The sequence below is a fragment of the Callithrix jacchus genome, chromosome 1 (assembly GCF_049354715.1).
Source record: "Callithrix jacchus isolate 240 chromosome 1, calJac240_pri, whole genome shotgun sequence".
Classification (NCBI taxonomy): Eukaryota; Metazoa; Chordata; class Mammalia; order Primates; family Cebidae; genus Callithrix; species Callithrix jacchus.
Genome location: NC_133502.1, coordinates 181,963,738 through 181,983,176, shown reverse-complemented (window position 1 = coordinate 181,983,176; position 19,439 = coordinate 181,963,738). Strand labels below are relative to the sequence as shown.

The following is a 19,439-nucleotide window of genomic DNA, read 5'->3' as shown; positions in this document are numbered from 1 at the left end:
CGTCGAGCGCGCCAGGCGTGGCTTCGAGCGGACGGGTCTGGAGGCTGCTGACGGCGCGCGGCCCCTTTAAGAAGCGCCGGGGCGGGCCCGGGTGGCGCGCGGCCCCTTTAAGCCTTGGCCTACGTGGCAGCCGCTGGAGCCGCCGCCGACGCGGAGTGAGGCCGGCCGCCGGGCACTTCCTGTGGAGGCCGCAGCGGGCGCGGGCGCCGACGGGCGAGGGCCAGTGAGCGAGCCAGCCGAGCCGAGCCTCCCGCCGTCGCCATGGGCCAGAACGACCTAATGGGCACGGCCGAGGACTTCGCCGACCAGGTGTGGCCTGCGGGCCCCTACCCCGTCCCCGGCCCCGACCCAGGCCGCCCGGGTGGCCCCGGTGTCGGCCTCCCGGCGCGGGACGCCAGGCCCGGGCCGCCCCCGACTCCTGTTCCCATAGAGGGACCCCCCCCCCACACCCGGGCCCTCCATCCCGGCCTAGACACCCCCAAGCCCGACCTGCGGGTCCGGTCTTCCCTGCGAGGCCGCTCCCGGAGCCCGGGCCTCGGCGCCTTGCCTGGCCTGCCGCCCCTACCCTCCAGCCTGCCCGGGGTTCCAAGCCGCAGGCTGTGGGGGGTTTCCTGCAGGGCCCGCGGCGGGAGACCTGAGGTTGGGGCGGCTCTGAGGCTCGTGGGGAGCACCTCGGCGTTTGGAGCTGCTGGGGGGAGGTCCCCGCACATTTTTCCTTTCACCGGGCTCCGGGAGGCGGGGTGGGAGCTCGGGGACGAACGGGGACCGGGGGTCCTCCCAAAGGAAAGGGGGCGCGCTGGCGTGCGCCCCAGCTACAGGAAGCCATAGCAGCTTTTCCTTTTCTTTCCCAGACGTGGTGGACTCTTGGGGTCCCTTTGACCCTGCTTGCATCTCTCCCTCCCCTTTTGGACTCTGCCCTGGGCTGGATTGAGTGGGGATCAGTACACAGCCTGGGAGGAGGGGAAGACTGTCTTTGATAGTTTCCTTCCAGAAGTGTCCAGGTGGCATTCTGAGCAACAGGGAAGCCCTTGAAACAGGCGGTTGGGTAACTGTTGAGAGCATTCAGAAACCGGGTGGACAGGATCCGAACCTAGAAAGTGAAGGGACACATCTCCCCACCCTCTTTTTTCATTAAGCTTGGCCAAAAAAAAAAAAAAAGGTGGTGGTGGTTACGCAGATTTATCCCTTTTACTTGTAAAAGAATCCCGTTTTGTCGACAAATTAACAGCCTTATCCTCGCAGGGAGAGCCTTGTGTGGCCCACTCGCCGTTCTTTCCTCAGTTTACTTAATGTGTTTGTGGGGCTTTGCCAGAGTTTTAAGTAGTGATGGTTAAATTTTTTAATTTTTCTGGAGTTGGTAGTGAGTCATCAAACTCTGAGGCCTAGACTTATTGGAAGGTTTGTGTATGTGTGATTTTAAAAAAAGAAAGAAAGAAAGAAAGAAAAAAGTAACTGACCGTTTCTGATTAGCTATCGAGCTTTTCCATCCACCCGGGGGTGATCTCTTTCTAGTGTGAACTCACCATCAGTTCTCATTGCACCACTTTCCTGTGAGCTGATATTTTAAATTTGGGGAGAAAAAGTACATCAACTTGAAGAAGCAATTTTTCCTAAGGTGCTGATTTTGTGCTTTAAGACAGAATTTTAAAACTGTGTCCCTTACAAAAACAATTCATATCAAAAGTTCTCAAGACCCAGGTAGACCTTTTAGTTTGTCAGTTTAATTGACATCATTTACAGTGACCCATTTTTATTTTCCCAAGTCACAACTCCCTTAGAAGATGGCTCCTTATATCGAAGGGAAGGACGAGAGCTACATACAGTCGCTCTTCGCCCTGGAAAACTTGGGTTTTGCAAGTGAATTTCATAACCAAATCTAGATAAAATGTCTCCAGTCAAGCTGCTGCCCACTAGCAAATGATAGACTCTTCTACTGAAAAAAAAAGTTCCCGATCTCATTCCTTTCTGTTTCTTCTTCTTCTTTTTTTTTTTTTTTTTTTGTCTTTTGGGGTGTGGGAGGAGGGGACAGAGTTTTGCTCTTGTTATCCAGGCTGGAGTGCAATGGCACGATCTTGGCTCACTGCAGCCTCTGCCTCCCGGGTTCAAGCGATTCTCCTGCCTCAGCCTCCCAAGTAGCTGGGATTACAGGTGAGCACCACCATGCCCGGCTAATTTTTGTATTTTTAGTTGAGATGTGGTTTTGCCATGTTGGCCAGGCTGGTCTTGGAACTCCTGACATCAGGTGATCTACCTGCCTCGGCTTCTCAAAGTGCTGGGATTACAGGTGTGAGCCATTGCACCTGGCCTTTTCTTCATGTGTTGTTGTTGTTATTGTTATTATGGAGATGCAGTCTCACTCTGTTGCCCAGGCTGGAGTGCAGTGGCACAATCTCAGCTTACTGCAAGCTCCACCTCCCAGGTTCAAGCTATTCTCCTGCCTCAGCCTCCGGAGTAGCTGGGATTACAGGCACCTGTTACCATGCCCAGCGAATTTTTGTATTTTTAGTAGAGACAGAGTTTCGCCATGTTGGCCATGCTGGTCCTGAATACCTGACCTCAGGTGATCCACCCACCTTGGCCTCCAAATTGCTGAGAATACAGGTGTGAGCCACCGCGTCCAGCCGCCTTCATGTGTTTTGTTGTGTTTTAAATGAAAGTAGCAGCAGCTTGGAACTAGAAAGGGGCTCTTGAGGAGGCACAGGGTTGACCTCTCCCAGGTTACTGAGGAGAGGCCAAACTGGCTCAGGCTCCTGGACTTGCCCGTGGGCCACTGAAGAAAACCCAGGTCTTGGTCCCCAGCACCCCCAGAGCCTGGTAGTCCTCTTCTGGCCCAAGTCAAGGGAAGAGCACTAGAAGTTGAAAGGGGGTGAGCAGCCTGTTCACATACAAATCCCAAGTGATTGGAACCGTATCTGTCAGGCAGCACAGGCTGCTGATGTCAGATGATCTCATTAGAGTCTGCCTAGGTGGTGGCAGAGCATGGCAGCAGGAGTATCCATGCCCCTTTCTGGTCAGCTTGGGATGGCAGCAACTTGTATTCACCCAAACTCCAATCAGACAGATGCAGGCAGGTTAACAGGTGACGACATCACAGTGTGGCTTCTTGTGGACAGAATCTGATGAAGCCCAGGTAGAGCTTTGTTTCTGCTTATCCACATAGTACTTAAAGCTGCCAGACCAGGCCTTTACATGAAAATGACCTAATTTGAACCCAATGGGGAATTACCGTGGAAGTCACTGATCAGATTAAGTAAGAATCCAGTTTTTTTCATCTGTAGAAAACAAAAGCAAAACCAGTTGGGCGCGGTGGCTCACGCCTGTAATCCCAGCACTTTGAGAGGCCGAGGCGGGTGGATCAGGAGGTCAAGAGATCAAGACCATCCTGGTCAACATGGTGAAACCCCATGTCTACTCAAAATACAAAAAATTAGCTGGGCATGGTGGTGCATGCCTGTAATCCCAGCTACTCAGGAGGCTGAGGCAGGAGAATTGCCTGAATCCGGGAGGCGGAAGTTGCGGTGAGCCGAGATTGCACCATTGCACTCCAGCCTCGGTAACGAGAGCGAAACTCCGTCTCAAAAAATAAAAAAATTTAAAAAAGCAAAACCAAAGTGATAAGGTTTGACTAAGAAAGTGTGTGCTGCTGAGAGCAAGATCTAAATAAGCTTAGTTTCCCAGGCCCAGTGTCCTCAGGTATTATGACATTCTTCAGTGGGCCACGTCCATGATACACATTCCTTGTGTGCCTTCCTGACTGCAGGAGGTTGGCCAGAGCGTCTCCATCTTCAGATGGGCAGAGGGAGGTTGGTTGGCCGCACTGGCTCATGGTGGGCTGGAGACTGAGTTTGCATCTTGTTACCCCAAAGTCTGGGTTCCTCACTGCTTGGTGGATTGCGACCTGGTCTGCAGAGGCTGGTCCATGGGAACGAGCAGTCCGGTTAGTTTCTACTGGCAGGCTCCCCCCAGCTGCATCTCTTGTCTCTCTATATCTGGCATCAAGCTTCTTGCCCTGGCAGCCAGGGACAGTGTCCTCTTGCTCCTGGGAGCCATGCTCTGTAGAAACTGCTGAGACGTGCTCTATGCAGGAGCTGGGCATTTGGAAGCTATGGGAAGGGGCCAGAAACTCTAATGAACTCAGCAGTCCAAACTAATGTCCATGCCTGCAGCTGCTCCTCACTGCCTATTAGACACTCTGCAAAATGTAGCTTCTAAGCAGTTTATATCCGTAAACAGCAATATTGGCACTTAATGGGTTCTGCCTGGCAGTTCATCACAAAGGCTACAGAAAAGCTTCATGGGGCCTTCCTCTCCAGTGTGGGCTTCGGTGTTTTTAACCTATCCTCAAGAGTGGCAGAGCTAGTCCTGGGCCCTAGGATCTGGTCTTGGCCCTAGTTGAAGTGCTGGGGAAGTGAGGAGGGTCCTGAGGACACCTGAACCTGCTGGTGGCACAGGCACTGTGAGGCTCCTGATGAACATCTTGAGGGTGGCTGTCCGGGTGGGGTCCTGGTGACTGGCAGACTCTGTCCTACCCTACCCTGTGCCATTAAGGAGCAAGGAGAGAAGGCAAAGAGGAGCTGACTCACTTTTCTTTGTGTGCTGATCTTAACAGGAGGTTAGAACATATCCACCCTGCTCTTTAGGGGAGCGTGGGGGAGAAGCAGGGGAGGTTGTGGTTAGCGGGGCTCCTCCCGGAAGATAGGGCCCAGTTGTGCTCGGTTACTTCTTTCCTACAGTTGTGATTTTGATCACATAGTTTTTTTAGTAAAGCCAGGCCAACATCTCTGGCATTGGGCTGTGTGACACCTTCTCTGGCCCTGCAGGGTGTAAACCTCTAGAGCAGCATGGGAGGGAGGCTCCAGGAAGTTCTGGAGTTACAGTGAGCCACTGAGATCGAGCCAGCCCTGACAATCTGATGTGAGAAGCTGCTGGGCCCCTTCTTCCTTCCCCATGGTTGCTTTTCCCCGGGTTTAGATGAGGCAAAGGCCCGTGTCCTTGTTTCTAGGATATGTGGGACCTGAGTTGGGCCTTGAGGGAGGCAGCCCCAATCCTTGGTGATCCAGGAAATCTGACCTGCCTTTTTCCTCGATGTTCTCATTCACCATGAATTTGCAGGCTGCTTTTCTTAATTTCTTTTTGTCCTGAGTGTGAAGAGAAAGTAGAGTTTTCTCTGTGGTGTGGGAGCTGCAGGTGGCTGTGATAGTGATCACTGCATGCTCACGAAGTCATCTCTCAGGGTGGATATAATTACCTTTCTTAAATCCCCTTCAGTCATCTAAAATAACTACCCCTCTGAGAGGAATCTCAGTCTTCCTATTAAGCTCCTGAGATGCTGTCACTGCTTATGAACCATATCCTGCTTGATGGCATGGTTCTCGGAGAGACTTAATGAGAAGCTCGGCCACAGAGGTGAGCTAACTGTGTCATCTCCTTCCTGCAGCCTGCCAGGTCAGCAGCCACCTCTGGCTCTGCTGTCACAGTTATGGGGGAGGGGGACTGTCACGGGTTTTATGTCCTCGCAGTGTTTACACAGGTCACCTATGTGCTGGCTACCAGCAGTGGGCCGAGTGCCTGCAGTGTGGCTGCCCTTGTCTGTCCCGGGTGCTGTTTCATGCCTGAGTTGGGGGCTCTTCTCTGCTGTGCTGAGGGAACACTGGCCTTGGGACATATTCTGTAGTGGCATGACATGGGTCCAGTGGCCCAGCTGAAGAAGTTGTGACCAACATATGTGTGGGGAAAGAGGTTCATGCCAGGCCTGGTCTTTAAACATGGCTTTTTCAGTGTTAAGTCCAAACAGTCCCCGACGTTGGGGCATGCTCATTAGATGGTGGCTGGTTTAAAGGAGACTGCATCAGCCTTACAACTAGTCAGCCTTTGGTCTGGACCAGGCTTGCCTTTGAAAACCAGAGCAGCTAAGCAGTAGATGTGCTCAGTTCAGAATGCAGTACCCAAATTTTTGCATATTTTTCCCCGAAGCCAAGAGCTGTGTCTGTCTCCTCACCACGTTCGCTCAGGTGTGAATTGGCTGTCCCACCTTCTCTGTCTTTTTTGTTCTTTAATCCTCTTGACCCAGACACTCAAATTAAGAGTCTCAGACTCATCAAAGAGACTCTTAAACACTGTTTCAGTCTCATGGGCTGTGCATGTAGCAGATGAGCATGTTAAATGTGGGTCCTGCAGCTGGGGGAGGCTTAGACAGCAACCCATGGCTGGGGCTGGTTTGCTCATCTGAGGTCAGTGAGCGGCTCACAGCTCTCATTTTAGAAGCAAGTCAGAACACCTCTGGTGTCTGTCTTGGGTGTGGATTACAGTCTGCCTCTCTGCTGCTGTTGGGGTCCACACCCTAGGAGTCCTGCCACAGCTCCATCTCATCTCAGAGGTCTGCACAGCCTCTTGTTGAGCTCTTCCTTCCCCGTGGTTGCTTTTCCCCAGGTTTAGATGAGGCAAAGTTCCGTGTCCTCGCCAGGGCTTCCCAGCTAGGCCATGACACAAAGGCCATTACCTGAGAACAGTGGCACATCATGTGCCAAGGTGGTGTACTTTATCTCTTCCACAGAATATGTGATTACACTGTTGCTGGGCATTTAGAAAGCAATGGGGCTGTGAGGCAGAACCTGGGGGAGGGTGTGTGGTTTCACCTTTTCCCACCTCCCAGTGTGATGTGGGCATCTTGTGCTGGTCCCCTGCATGGGCTCTGAAATTCACAGGGGAGTATTTGGGTCTTTTAAAAAACAGTATAAAACAAAGTCTTCCTCCTAGTGAGGTTGGAAAGAATCTTAGCAACCATTAGTTCATCTGGCCTCACTCTACTGTAGGACAGTAGAGATGCTACCTCTACTATCCTACAGTGACCAGGTGTGTCCAGGTCACACAGTGTGCTGGCTGGACAGTACCAGCCTCAGAGCCTCAGCCTCCACTTCGTCTCCCAAATGGCTTGGTGATTCCCTGGGTATCTGTCGGTCACTTTGAGGTCTCCCATCACTTCAGTGGAGTCAAACATTGAGTAAATGTGTGTAGAACTGACACTGCAGGGCGCAGGCTCACTGGGTTTGGGGAGAATGGCCACCTGGCTTTGTAATCTCCACCTCCACCCCCTGCCACATGGGAGCAAATCTGCAGCTCTGACCTAGCCAGGGCCCCACTTGACAGGCTGGAGGGTGATCTGAACAGCCGGGGCTTGTAAACTGAGATGGGGAGTCTCAGCAGTGTCTAGGACTTTGAAGCAACTTGAAAAGATGCTGAAAAGTAAGAAGCACGTAGGCACATCTTTTGTTCCACGAGTAGGTTTAGTCAGCCTTAGGAGGGACTGTGCAGCTGACGTTTGCTTGCCTCACCCACGGGGGTCAGGCTCTCGGGTGCTCTTTAGACTCTGGCTTCCCAACATGCATTCGTGGGTGGGTCCCGTATCTTTCTCCTTAGGACTTGCTGTGTTACACAATTTCTTTCCCTTTATATCTCAGTTTTGCGTGAGTGATAAAAGTGCACGGGGTAACTTGCATGACATTTGTACCAGGCATCCTGTAGTGCATGTTGGCCACCTGACCCAGCCGTCATAAATGACCTGACTCACAGGACAGCAGGAAGTCATAAATGTTTTCTTTGCCTTTGACATTTGACAGTAATTTCATACACTGTCATTTCATTGCTATTGAAACAGCTGTCCATCCCATTTGTTACTGTGTTTTAATTTGCTCAAGATTATGCAGGCTTTGACAAAATCCCAGCGCTTTCTAGCCATTAGCGGTACCAGGTTCATGCTGCGCTGACAGTTGCTGTGTACACAGTCCCCAAGTGAGATCCTGAGCTTGCAAGGGGGAGCTCTGTCAGGGGCCAGGAAGTGCCAGCCTGGTTTGTAACAGCACGTGCGCTCTCCAGAGCCTGGGGCTTCTTCCTGCTCCTCTGGAGATTTTCAACTAACCATAAACAGGTAATCTTACCCTTCAGTCAACCATGTGGTCCTCTAAACCTGAGACCCTGGCTGTCACCTAAGCCAACCCTTGTTCTGTCAGGGGGCTTCTGGGTGTCACTGGGCAGGCTGAGGTCCAGGCCTTGGCACCTCAGCCATGTATGACCTGCAGGCTGGGGTCAGGTCTTGGCATTGCACCATCAGGTCCTTGAGGCCTGGGGAAACCCCCTCCCACTGGGCTTAGTATGCCCATTTGTAAGGTGAGGGGTTGGACCCAAGCAGTGGGGATGCCTGGCAAAGTGCAGTCGTGCCTCGGTAGGGAGGTTGCTGCTGGCATGTCATGGGCAGAGGCCAGGCTTGCTATGTCATAGCCCGTAGCACCCAGGATGACCCACGGCAAAGAGTGGCCCAGCCTCAGATGCCAGTAGTGCCGAGGTGTGGAAACCCTGAATAGACGACCTCTAAGTGTCTTTTCAGATGTCATTCTGTAATTCCAACTTGTAAATGCCCTTGATGGAAAAGAGAAGTTCTGTGTCTTGTGGCAGTGCTGCCTTCGATGACTGTAGTTGCCTGCCAAGGCACCAGAGGAAATCACAGTGGCAGTGTTAGGGCTGCTGCCCTATGGGATCTGCACTAGAGTGCCCAATACTACGTCTTGCATCACTGGGACTGATATTTGGATTGTCCCATGTGTCCAGACTCACAGGGTAGCACTTGGGAGCAAGCACTGAGAGCCCCCTATTCTGTCCTCAGAAGGTGCCGGGGCTGACCAGAGCTCTTACCTTCCACAGCATCTGTTCCTCATGCACACCCCGCCCAAGGACGTGCCCGGCTGCGGTCTGGGGCTCCCTGCCACAGTCACCTCACCCTTGGGTTTCTGTGGCCCTGCAGTTCCTCCGTGTCACGAAGCAGTACCTGCCCCACGTGGCACGCCTCTGTCTGATCAGCACTTTCCTGGAGGACGGCATCCGCATGTGGTTCCAGTGGAGCGAGCAGCGCGACTACATCGACACCACCTGGAACTGCGGCTACCTGCTGGCCTCATCCTTCGTCTTCCTCAACTTGCTGGGACAGCTGAGTGAGTGGCTCTGAGAGTGGGCAGGATTCACTGGGCTTCTTAGCAGTTGGGAGGCTGTGTGTTAACTCCCCACAGTAGAGCAGTTAATTTCCCACCTCAGGTGGGCGGCTGACTTGGGAGCTGACTGTGGGAAACAGCCTGTTCCTTATTACAGCAAGGGCTCCACTTTCTACGTTTGTGTTAAGTCCAGTCAACTTACCATGCGTGGTCCTTGCCTATCATTAATTCTCCCAGAACTTGCTTTTTGCTTGGGTAGATGGTTTTCTCTACCTGCCTCTGGGCGAGAGGGCCAGGTGAGATGGCAGTGCATCTAAACTGTGCTTCTCCCCCAGCACCCATCCTCAGACCCTGTAACCCTTGTCCTTCTCTCCAGCTGGCTGCGTCCTCGTGTTAAGCAGGAACTTCGTGCAGTACGCCTGCTTCGGGCTCTTTGGAATCATAGCTCTGCAGGTACACGGGGTGTGCGGTCGGGGCTCCCTTCTCTTTGCTCTAGTGGAGCAGAGCTTCTGAAAAGACATCCTTGAGGGTTCAGTGTCACTCCCTCTTCAGCCCTATGCATGTCTCTGACTTCCTGGAGCTCATTTCTCTTCTGGGGAAGTCATGAGCCCAAGCAGGGCTGTAGAGACGGGTCATTAGGGACGGGGCCATCTTTTGCCGCATTCCTGTGATTACTGTGACAAGGGGAAGTCCTGAGCTTGGCTGCAGTCAGGATGCTGTCTTGTTATCACGTTGCTTTATAAAGAAGAATACCTGGTTATTCAGAATGAAATTCTGGGAACAGGATATCTGAATCCACATCTGTGGTTTCAGAATCGCGTTGTTCTCCGGAACATCATAGCACATTTCTTGAGAAGTACAGAACCACATTTTGACCCTAGATCTGTCCTCGGTCTCCTGTGTCAGTTTTGTGTGTTTTAGACTCCAGCTGACATTGGAGAGACTGCCTAGGCTATTATGAATTCTGTGGAAATGCCTTTGGAAAGGCTGAGACTCAGTTGTCTCTCTCTTCTTTCCCCCCAGACGATTGCCTACAGCATTTTATGGGACTTGAAGTTTTTGATGAGGTATGTGCATTCTGGTTGGTGAGTTTTAGTATACGCTCCTCGTGTAGGCTGAGCATTGCAAATCCAAAGTCTGAAATGCTCCAAAATGGGAAGAATCTTTTTTTTTTTTTTTAACTCCATCTTGCTTCTAAAAATCTAAACCAACATGACACTCAAGTTTTGGATTTTCAGATTTGGGATGCTCAACCGATAAGTATATAAATATACCAAAATCTGAAACACTTTGGGTTCCAAGCGTTTCATGTTAGGGATACTCACTGTATTTCTAAACTCAGTTAACATCTTTGGGTCAAAACCAAGCTTGTCCAGCCTGTGGTCCACGTGCCGAACGCGGCCCAACACAAACTCATAAACTTTCTGAGTTTTTGCGATTTTTAAATTTTATTTTTTTAGCTCATCAGCTATCAGTAGTATTAGTGTATTTTATGTGTGGCCAAGCGATTCTTCCAGTGTGGCCCAGGGAAGCCAAAAGATTGGCTCTCTGGTCTGAATTGGGCCTCTTAGAAGCAGGTTCTGAAGAGAATGCTGCAGAGGCTCTAGAATAGTAGTGACTGAAGCCATCTCTTTTGCCCCTTATTTCACGGGTGTGGGGACTCAGGATCTGAGTAGAGGACGTGGCTGCCCACAGGGACCCAACTGGTCAACAAACACTGAAACTGTGACTTGGTTCTGCGTGGGTTCAGGTAGCCCATCACTGCCAAGTTGTAAAGACACCTCTGTCTCTTGAGCTATGTAAGGTTTTACATGGGTGTCACTCCAGAGTCTGAGGTCCTGTGTGCATGCCTGCCTGGTCCTGCTTCGCAGATTGCTGGCTTTGGAGAAAGGGAAGTAAATGCCTTCCTATATGCGCACCAAGGTCTCCCTGCACCTGGTCTGACAGGCAGGCCAGATCCTGGTGAGACTTCGCTTCAGCCTACATATCTGTTCCTCAGGAACCTGGCCCTGGGAGGAGGCCTGTTGCTGCTCCTAGCAGAATCTCGTTCTGAAGGGAAGAGCATGTTCGCAGGCGTCCCCACCATGCGTGAAAGCTCCCCCAAACAGTACATGCAGCTCGGAGGCAGGGTCTTGCTGGTTCTGATGTTCATGACCCTCCTTCACTTGGACGCCAGCTTCTTTTCTGTAAGTATTCCTGCTTGCCTGAATGGGTCTGGTTTCCTGTTCTACTAGAGAGAATGCTGTCCCTCCCCCATCTCCTCCCTGTTCACCCCTCCCTGGTTGGGTACTAACGACTGCCTGGGGGAGCTGCTCAAATGGAGCAAACCTTTGATCCCATTAACACAGACCAAAAAAATCATCAGTCCCTTGTGTGTCAAGCGTTCTTTCCAGCAAGTGAAGGCCAGAGCCTCTAACCTTGGTGGAGCATGCTTGGCCCTTGGTTGGCCAAGGCTCTCCACCCAAGCTCCTGTCTTCTTTCTGTCCACACTGTTCACATCTTAAGTAATTCCTGTATGCCAGGTGTCAGGGCAGGCCTCCAGAAGCTTCCAGAACACATCTCTGGAAATGACTGAGAGCCTCAGCCGGGCAGTGTCCAGGAACGGTTCCTGGTGCCATGGGGAGAGGAGAGGGTTTCTGGCTTGGATGTCTGGGTGGACCAAGAAGCACGTGGGAATTTATGTATGGATTAGAGATGCATCTTAGTAAATCACAGCCTGTTAATAGTTGGGACTTTAATCTTCCTCAAACCTTCCACATTTCAAAGCTGGTGCTTTATTGCCTCCTGCCTCCCCCCAGCTTTGGTCGCCCCACTTGTAACAGCAGCCTTCTCAGCAGTAGTACATCAGTCTGATAGAGACTTGCATGACACGCCGCTGCTTGAACTTTTGTTCGTAAAGCACCTCTCTTCTCCTCATGTTTATTTTGAATTTCTTACGTTTCAACCTTTGCAGATTGTCCAGAACATCGTGGGCACAGCTCTGATGATTTTAGTGGCCGTTGGTTTTAAAACCAAACTGGCTGCTTTGACTCTTGTTGTCTGGCTCTTTGCCATCAACGTGTATTTCAACGCCTTCTGGACCATTCCAGTCTACAAGCCGATGCATGACTTCCTGAAATACGACTTCTTCCAGACCATGTCGGTGATCGGGGGCTTGCTCCTGGTGGTGGCCCTGGGCCCTGGGGGTGTCTCCATGGATGAGAAGAAGAAGGAGTGGTAACAGTCACAGATCCCTACCTGCCTGGCTAAGACCCGTGGCCATCGAGGACTGGTTCGGGGTGGATTCAACAAAACTGCCAGCTTTTATGTATCCTCTTCCCTTCCCCTTCCTTGGTAAAGGCACAGATGTTTTGAGAACTTTATTTGCAGAGACACCTGAGAATTGATGGCTCAGTCTGCTCTGGAGCCAGTCTGGCGTCTGGCCCTTCAGCGCTGGTCAGCCTGATGGTTAGAAGCCTCCCTCATGCTGAGGCTTTGGGGTGAGCGGCTCACCTGGCTGCGGCAGCTCAGTCCTATTTTTCAGTTTCTTTTTTGAGGGGGTCCAGAAGGGGGCCTTCAAGCTGTACTGTGAGCAGACACATTTGTATATCATTCAAAGCAGTCTCCCTCTTATTTTTAAGTTTACATTTTTAGCGCAAACTACTAAATAATTTTGGATGGTTCAGCCAAACCTCAAATAGTTAATCTCCCTGGTTTAAAATCACACCAGTGGCTTCGATGATGTTTCTGCCGCTGCATCGTAATATTTTCTCAAACAGTGAAAACATTTAGGGACACCCAAAGAATGCTGTAGTATTAGAAGGGTGGTGGAAGCTTCTGTTTATGATAAAAGTCATCGGTCAGAAAATCAGCTTGGATTAGCACTAAGTGTTTTACTGGGTAACACCCTGCGAGTTTTAGTAGCTTGAGGCAAGGACGAGGGGCAAGAAGTTCTTGCAGAAGCTGCTGGTCTGGGTGCTGCTGGCTTTGGACCTGGCAGTGGGGAAGGCTAGTCAAGAAACTGCACACGGGGTGGCCCCAGCAGCAGTACCCTGCAAGCCAGACTGACCAGCTGCTCCTCAGACCAGCTTGGGGAGCGGCAGTTGCTGTGGGCCGAGGGTGTGGTGGGAGCTCCCAGCACTGGAGACCCACGGACTCAACCCAGTTACCTCACATGGGGCCTTTCCTGAGCAAGGTGTCGAAAGCGCAGGCCACCCTGGCCGAGCAGCACCACCCTTTCCTAGGCTGCACTCGCCCTGTGGGCAGCCCTGACACACCACTTTCCCAAGGCTGTTGCTCACTCAGATTCTGTCCGTTTGCTGTGCTGAATGCAGCCAAAATTCCTTTTTACAATTTGTGATGCCTTACCGATTTGATCTTAATCCTGTATTTAAAGTTTTCTAACACTGCCTTATACTGTGTTTCTCTTTTTGGGGGGGTTAACTGCTTGTTGCTCCCTGTCACCTGCACCATAGTGAATGCCACAAGGGTGGTAGAACATCTCTCTGGCCCCTAGACCCAGCTGGGGACAGGCTGCTGCTGTGGTCCAGCCCTGAGCCAGCCTCTGGCTTGGCCTTTTGTCCATTGGCTCTGCAGGGCACGGGAGGCAGGTTTCTGCTCATAAGTGCTTTTGGAAGCCACCTACCCTGAGGAGGGGGCACCTTTTTAACACAACCGAGCTAGTCCCAAGGTGTTTGCAAATCTTCCCCCGGAGGCCCACTTCCTTATCTCCTAATATTGGTAAGATCAAGCATTGGCTTCAGTTCTCTTCTGTGATCATTCAGGTGCTCCCTGCAAGAAGACTGGCTTCTGTCTCAGTGTTCCAGCCTCGGCAGGGCTGTCTCCGAGTGGTCTATATCGCACTCCCTGTTAGTGCAGTATGACAGTCCCATCAGATAACCTTGGCTAAGTCACAGTTTCTCTGTGGTCAAGGTTGGTTGGCTGGTTGGTAGAAAGTAGGGTGGACCAAAGGAGACCACGTGAGTAGTTGGCACGTTCTACACCAGCAGCACCTCCGCCCTAGTGGGTGTTCCTGTTTCTCCTGGCCCTGGGTGGGCTAGGGCCTCAGACTGGGGGACATGCCTTTGCTAGGAGAGGATAAGTGGGATCTACCAATTGGGTTTGGCAAAACAATTTCTACGATTTTTTTGCTTTATGTGGGAAACATCTAAATCTCATTTTATGCTGTATTTTATATCTTAGTTGTGTTTGAAAACGTTTTGATTTTTGGAAACACATGGAAATAAATAATGGCATTTGTTGTATGCGGTGTGATCCTATGGTGTTGCCCAGCCTGGCTGGGGCTCCCCTCGGGATGCCAGTGGGCAAGGTTGCTTGTTCAGGCTTCTCTGAGGACCACTCAGAAGCCATATCCAGAGAGAATTTGTCCCTCAGAGGCCCTGCTGCCTCCTGGGTAAGGGGGACACATCCCCTCAGCCCTGCCTTAGAGGTAACAAGTATCATGAGACCAAGCAGACACCGGGGACAGCTGACCATTCAGAGGACATGTGGCTGGATGAGGAGTGGGGGAAAATAGCTGAAGGCTTTCTTGAAACTTCTCAGCATGTGCTTTTATTGACCTGGCTGTTTACAGGAGCTGAAGCTCTTAGGTTTGCGGGGATGACTCTTGAACTTCTTTTTCAATGAGCCCAACTGCTTCTGTGGGATAAACAATTCTGATGATGGAGGCTTTCTGATCCCATAGAGAAGGGGCCCTGGGAGTATAGGGCTATCCCTACCTGCACAGCCTCGGAGGCTTCCTCCAAGCCCCCCCCCCCACCCATTTCCTTAACAGCTGCAGGATTAGCCAGCACTCAGCAAGGCCTTAGAGGAGCACACTGCAGTGCCACACACGCATTAGGACCTTGACCTCTTCTAGTCTGGGTCCTGCTTATCTACCAAAGGCAAGGAAGTCTCCACTCCTGCCCCTATGGCAAAGGTGGTGGTCAGTAATCAGGTCCCTGTGCCACAGGGGAAAGGACGAACAAGCCATAGCTCATAGTCTGGGGGGAGGGGGATTATCCTCACAAACCCTTGGTCTTGACTGTGGTCCACAGAGCCAGTGGTAGGCATTCAACCTCCTGCCAGCCAGCAGCCTCGGCTTCCAGGAGGCTTTCATGTGTGTTAGCTTGGAATTTCACTTGTGAAGAAAAAGATTCTTTTTTTTTTTTTTTTTTTTTGAGACAAGAGTCTTGCTGTCACCCAAGCTGGAGTGCAGTGGCACAATATTAGCTCACTGCAACCTCTGCCTCATAGGTTCAAGCAATTTTCCTGCCTCAGCCTCCCCAGTAACTGGGATTATAGGCACCTGCCACCATACCTGGCTAATTTTTGTATTTTTGGTAGAGACAGAGTTTCACCACATTGGCCAGGCTGGTCTTGAACTCCTGAGCTCAAGTGATCTACCCACCTTGGCCTCCCAGGTGCTGGGATTACAGGCCTGGGCCACTGTACCAGCCTCAATTTTCTTTTTTTAAAAAAATGAAAAACCATCCCTAGAGGAAGCCACTGCCACACTGACAGGGTGGAGGTGACAGCTCACCTTCCTGCGCTTTCGGACCAGCCCCCAGTCCACGTCCGTCTCCCTCCTGCCAGTGGACTGTCTTAGGGGCTTTGTCTCCTCGTCCTCTTCATCTGTCAAAAAGTCATCAGTGCCATCCATGTCCTCTGTGTTTCCAAGGTCCTTTCTGGTGAATAGCTCAGCTGGAAGGAACATAGGGATTGGCTGATGGTTATTTTAGGCTGAGTTTACCACCACCTGTGCAGGGGAGCCAGCACCACAGCCTGCTCCCTCTGACAGGAGAGGGTCAGGGCGAGGCAGGGGCTATTCCACTTACGTGGGTACAGGTCTGTCATGCTGTCGTCACTCGGAGCTCCCCCCTCATCACTGGACATGGGCTCCCAGAAGGCTTCCCATGAGCGAGGCCCATCACCGTCCATCTGGTCCTCCCTCTTTCTCCGGTGCACCAGGCACGCAGGGACATACTCCAGCCCTTGCTTCTGACATTCTGCATCTGGGAAATAGACGAGCATATATTGGGTGCCTCCACACCCTACACGATCTGCTGGGCCACAGCTAACCTGTGGGGACTGCACTGGGATAGGGTCCCACAGCCCTACCACCCTGGACAAAAGCCAGAGCAGCTGCTGGGCGCCTTGGCCCTGTTCCTACCAGGCATGCAGGGAGAGTGGTGGGGCAGGGCTGCAGCTGGGAGGTGAGAAGATGGTGCAGGTCTGCTGGGCCTTGGCCAGGGATGAGTGCATTCCGGATCCAGCCAGGCCTGGGAAGCCATGGCTAGGAGGGCACTGAGCAGGCCCAAGGCTAGCCCTGCCCCAGTCAGCTTGGCATGGCCTCTCAAAGGCAGCTTGGGCTGGCAGTGATGCCACCCTCTCCCCAGCAGCCCGAAGTCCTTCCTCAGTGCACCGCAGACCCTGTCCGGGAGGGCGGGGCTCAGTGGAGGTTGGCTGCCTGTCCTTTGCTGCCCCTTAGAGGGTGAGAGGGGAATTGGGACAAGCCTTCCACGGAAGGACCTCAAGTGTCCACCACTGTCCTCTCATATATTAGAGGGTCAGCTGGGGCTTGCCCTCCAGTCTGGCGCAGCTCCCACCATCACCTCATGCACTGCAGGAGCCCTGCTGGGCCCCAGCCGCTGATGTGGTGGCCCATCTCCAGGGCTCTTTCCTTCCTTGTCTCTGCCACCCACTCCCATGGCCACACAGAAGCCTTGTTACCATCACAACTTGCAGGCAGAGCCCCTCACAGCCATGTTCGGACTTCTCTGGACCTGTAGTGACTTCACCGACCCAGTTCCATCTCAGCTCCACGGTCTGTCATCATAACCACTCTCATGGGGACCCTGTGGCCCCTGCACTTAGAACCTTCCTGCCCATCCCTGAGCAGCTAACACACTGGCTGGAGAAAGTCCAAGCCCCAGGCTGGCAGCCCTCATGCCTGCAAGGCCTCTGCGAGGGCCCGCTTTCCACTCGAGAAACCCTGGTCCTGCCTTCTCAATCCACGCTCATGCTTGCGGAGGGCTGGGCCACCTCTCACCGGGAAATAGAAGCCGGTGGACTCATATTCCCATGCGCAGACCAACCTGAATCTGTCGACTCCAGCCTCTGTCCATTTCCGTCCTTAGCTGCATTCCATAAAGGCCTTCTGGTGACCCAGCACCTGCCTGAGGCTGGGCACTACCCTCGTGGGCTGCAGCCTATGCTCCACTCTAGCCAGGTGTCCCTGCCAAGCTTCGGGTGCCTCACCATGGTTGCCAGGGGCCTCCATATCAGCAAATCTATCATTTTTCTGTCCTCATCTTCCCTTCAGGAACACGGGAGGACTTCCTTCCTTTTCCTGGGGCTCAGGACTACTTCCTCTCTCCCTTCTCTAAACTCCCTGGGTGCTTACCCAGCACCGTGGAGCAAGCATCTCCTTCATCCAGCACGGCTGTCCCTGTTTCAAAAGCTCGATGCCTTCCCTAATAAACACCTTTCCTAATACAACTCAAGCTTCAAACCTTCAAAGGGACTCTGAATTCTCCCCTAAAACCCACCTTTTCCTGGATGACCGCAGCCAAGGGGCCCTCACTTCTCAACCACACCCACTGTCCATGCAGCCCCTGCCCCAGCCCTCTCCACACACACACTGCAGGGATCCTCGCCTGGCCTCTGGGCTGGCCCTGCTGTGCACGCTAGCCCCGCCTGTGAGCCTACCTCAGCCAACACATTTTTGCCTCAGACCTCCATGGACCCTGGCCTCTACCTGGGCTGCTATTCCTCCCCAGCCCCACTGCCACCACGTCCCTCCAGCCTGAGCCTGTAGCAAATCCCTCAAGAAACCTCCCAGCCCTCCTGTCTCTGCAAGCCCACCCCACAGCCTTCACCCAGTTTCTTCCACATGTCACATCACCACGTGCACTCACTCACACCAGAGCCTGCTTCTGGCCCTGCACCTGCCTGCACTAGAAGCTGTGGGGTCAGGGGTCAGAAACAGGCATGCTGCATCAACACGGATCACTGAAGGATGACCTGCCTTCAAGCATGCTCCACTGGGGGCAGGGTGGGCACGCACCCAAATGATGATGCCCTCTGACGGGGGCCCACCGAGACTTACATTTATCCAGAGCTCTCTGGTACCGCCGGCCCTGGATGTGCCTCAGCACGTGTTCTGGGCACTTGTTGATGTGCCGCAGGGTGAGTTTGCAGAACAACTGGTGCCTACAGAGCAGAGAGACCCAGTTTGCAGGGACAGTACACAGCAAGGTACCAGACCGGTGGTTGCGTCTTGGACTCATCCCTGGACGGTCTACTGGGGATGGTGCACCGGGGATGATCCACCATGCGACCTGAGTATTGAGCTTTTTTAAAGGCTCCCGGAGCAATTCCACTCTGAAACTGGGCAGGGAACTGCTGACCCAGGCCAACTGCAGCCTCTTAAGGTTTACTGGAAAAGTAGGCATAGCAGCCTCACTGACTGCTCCAGGATGAGTTCATGCAAGAGGAAGGCTCCGCCTGGCCAAGTGCTCAATGAATGGGAGCATCCCATCCGTTTTGACGATAACTGCCAATCCTGGATCCCAGCTAAATCAAAGATACCTTCTGGGGTCAAGAGGAGAACCCAACGCTGTGCACAACCTCAGATGACAAAGCACAAGCCCCTACTCTTCTGTGAAGCAGCCACACCCCACAGGACAAACCTCACGTTTACCGAAAAGCAAACGAGCTCACGGAGGGGCCTCACGCAGGTGACTCCAGTATCCGGGTGCGCACCTGGATCCCAAGGCTCCCAGCTCTGAGAGAGTGGGGGCTGCAGCACTGGCGGAGTCCTCAGAAGGAGGGAACTTTGGAGTTTACCACCCAGGACCTGTCCTCAGTCGAGCCCTCCCGAATGCTGCCTTAGAGAAGACTCAGGCACCGGGGGCACCAGCGGAGGGGCTGTCCCAACTGCCCTGGCCTCCCCGCGCCGCCGCGGACCACCTACGGGTTCTTAGTGCTGGGCACGATGTGAGGTTCAAACTCTGCATAGTCGAACGCCGGGGAAGCGCGGACCAGCCGCTGGTACTTCTTGCCGCGGGTGTAGACCTGGAGCTCCGGCAGGCGGCAGGGCAGCTCGTGACCCGTCAGGATGCACCTCACCTGCGGGGGCGGCGGGAGGTCGCGAGAGCCCAGGCTCCCGCCATGCCCACTCCCCGATGCCCCCTCCAGCCGCGCCCCCCTCCTCCCCTCCCCTATCCTCTGGCTTCCTCTCTCCGCTGCCCTCCGCTCAGCCCCTCAGCGTCGTAACTGCGCCTTTCTCCCCCACTCCGTTCCCCTCCTGCGCAGCCAACCTTGCGGGAGTCCGGCTGCAGCCGCAGGCTCGGATGCTCGCGCAGGAAGGCCCGCACGTCGGCGGGCAGCTCGCTCATGGCCTGGCAGCCCGCGGAGCAACCCTGCGGACGCCGCTGGCACCACGTGGAGCTGGGGGCGGGGTTCTGGGCGGGACTCGGT

The 19,439-nt window shown here is 53.3% G+C and overlaps 3 protein-coding genes across 6 annotated transcripts in view; 1 reads left to right on the top strand and 2 right to left on the bottom strand.

Moving 5' to 3' along the window:
• Positions 1-730, bottom strand: part of STKLD1 (serine/threonine kinase like domain containing 1) — a 31,091-nt gene extending 30,361 nt beyond the window's left edge. For all 4 annotated transcript variants that reach the window (XM_035261960.2, XM_078330920.1, XM_078330904.1 and 1 more), the window contains exon 1: positions 490-730. The gene's annotated coding sequence lies outside the window, so the exon portion shown is untranslated. The remainder of the gene's footprint in view (positions 1-489) is intronic.
• SURF4 (surfeit 4) lies at positions 136-14,221 on the top strand. The gene is made up of 6 exons (XM_035262064.3): positions 136-309; positions 8,795-8,981; positions 9,355-9,431; positions 10,002-10,045; positions 10,978-11,164; positions 11,932-14,221. Exons 1-6 carry the CDS (start codon positions 262-264, stop codon positions 12,196-12,198), a joined length of 810 nt encoding a protein of 269 aa, XP_035117955.1. The 5' UTR covers positions 136-261; the 3' UTR covers positions 12,199-14,221.
• SURF2 (surfeit 2) lies at positions 10,408-19,403 on the bottom strand. Its single transcript, XM_035262071.3, has 6 exons — positions 19,280-19,403; positions 18,934-19,088; positions 18,067-18,170; positions 15,794-15,970; positions 15,499-15,659; positions 10,408-14,615 (listed from the first exon to the last, which is right to left on the bottom strand). Exons 1-6 carry the CDS (start codon positions 19,355-19,357, stop codon positions 14,529-14,531), a joined length of 762 nt encoding a protein of 253 aa, XP_035117962.1. The 5' UTR covers positions 19,358-19,403; the 3' UTR covers positions 10,408-14,528.
• Between the last annotated feature and the right edge of the window lie 36 nt (positions 19,404-19,439).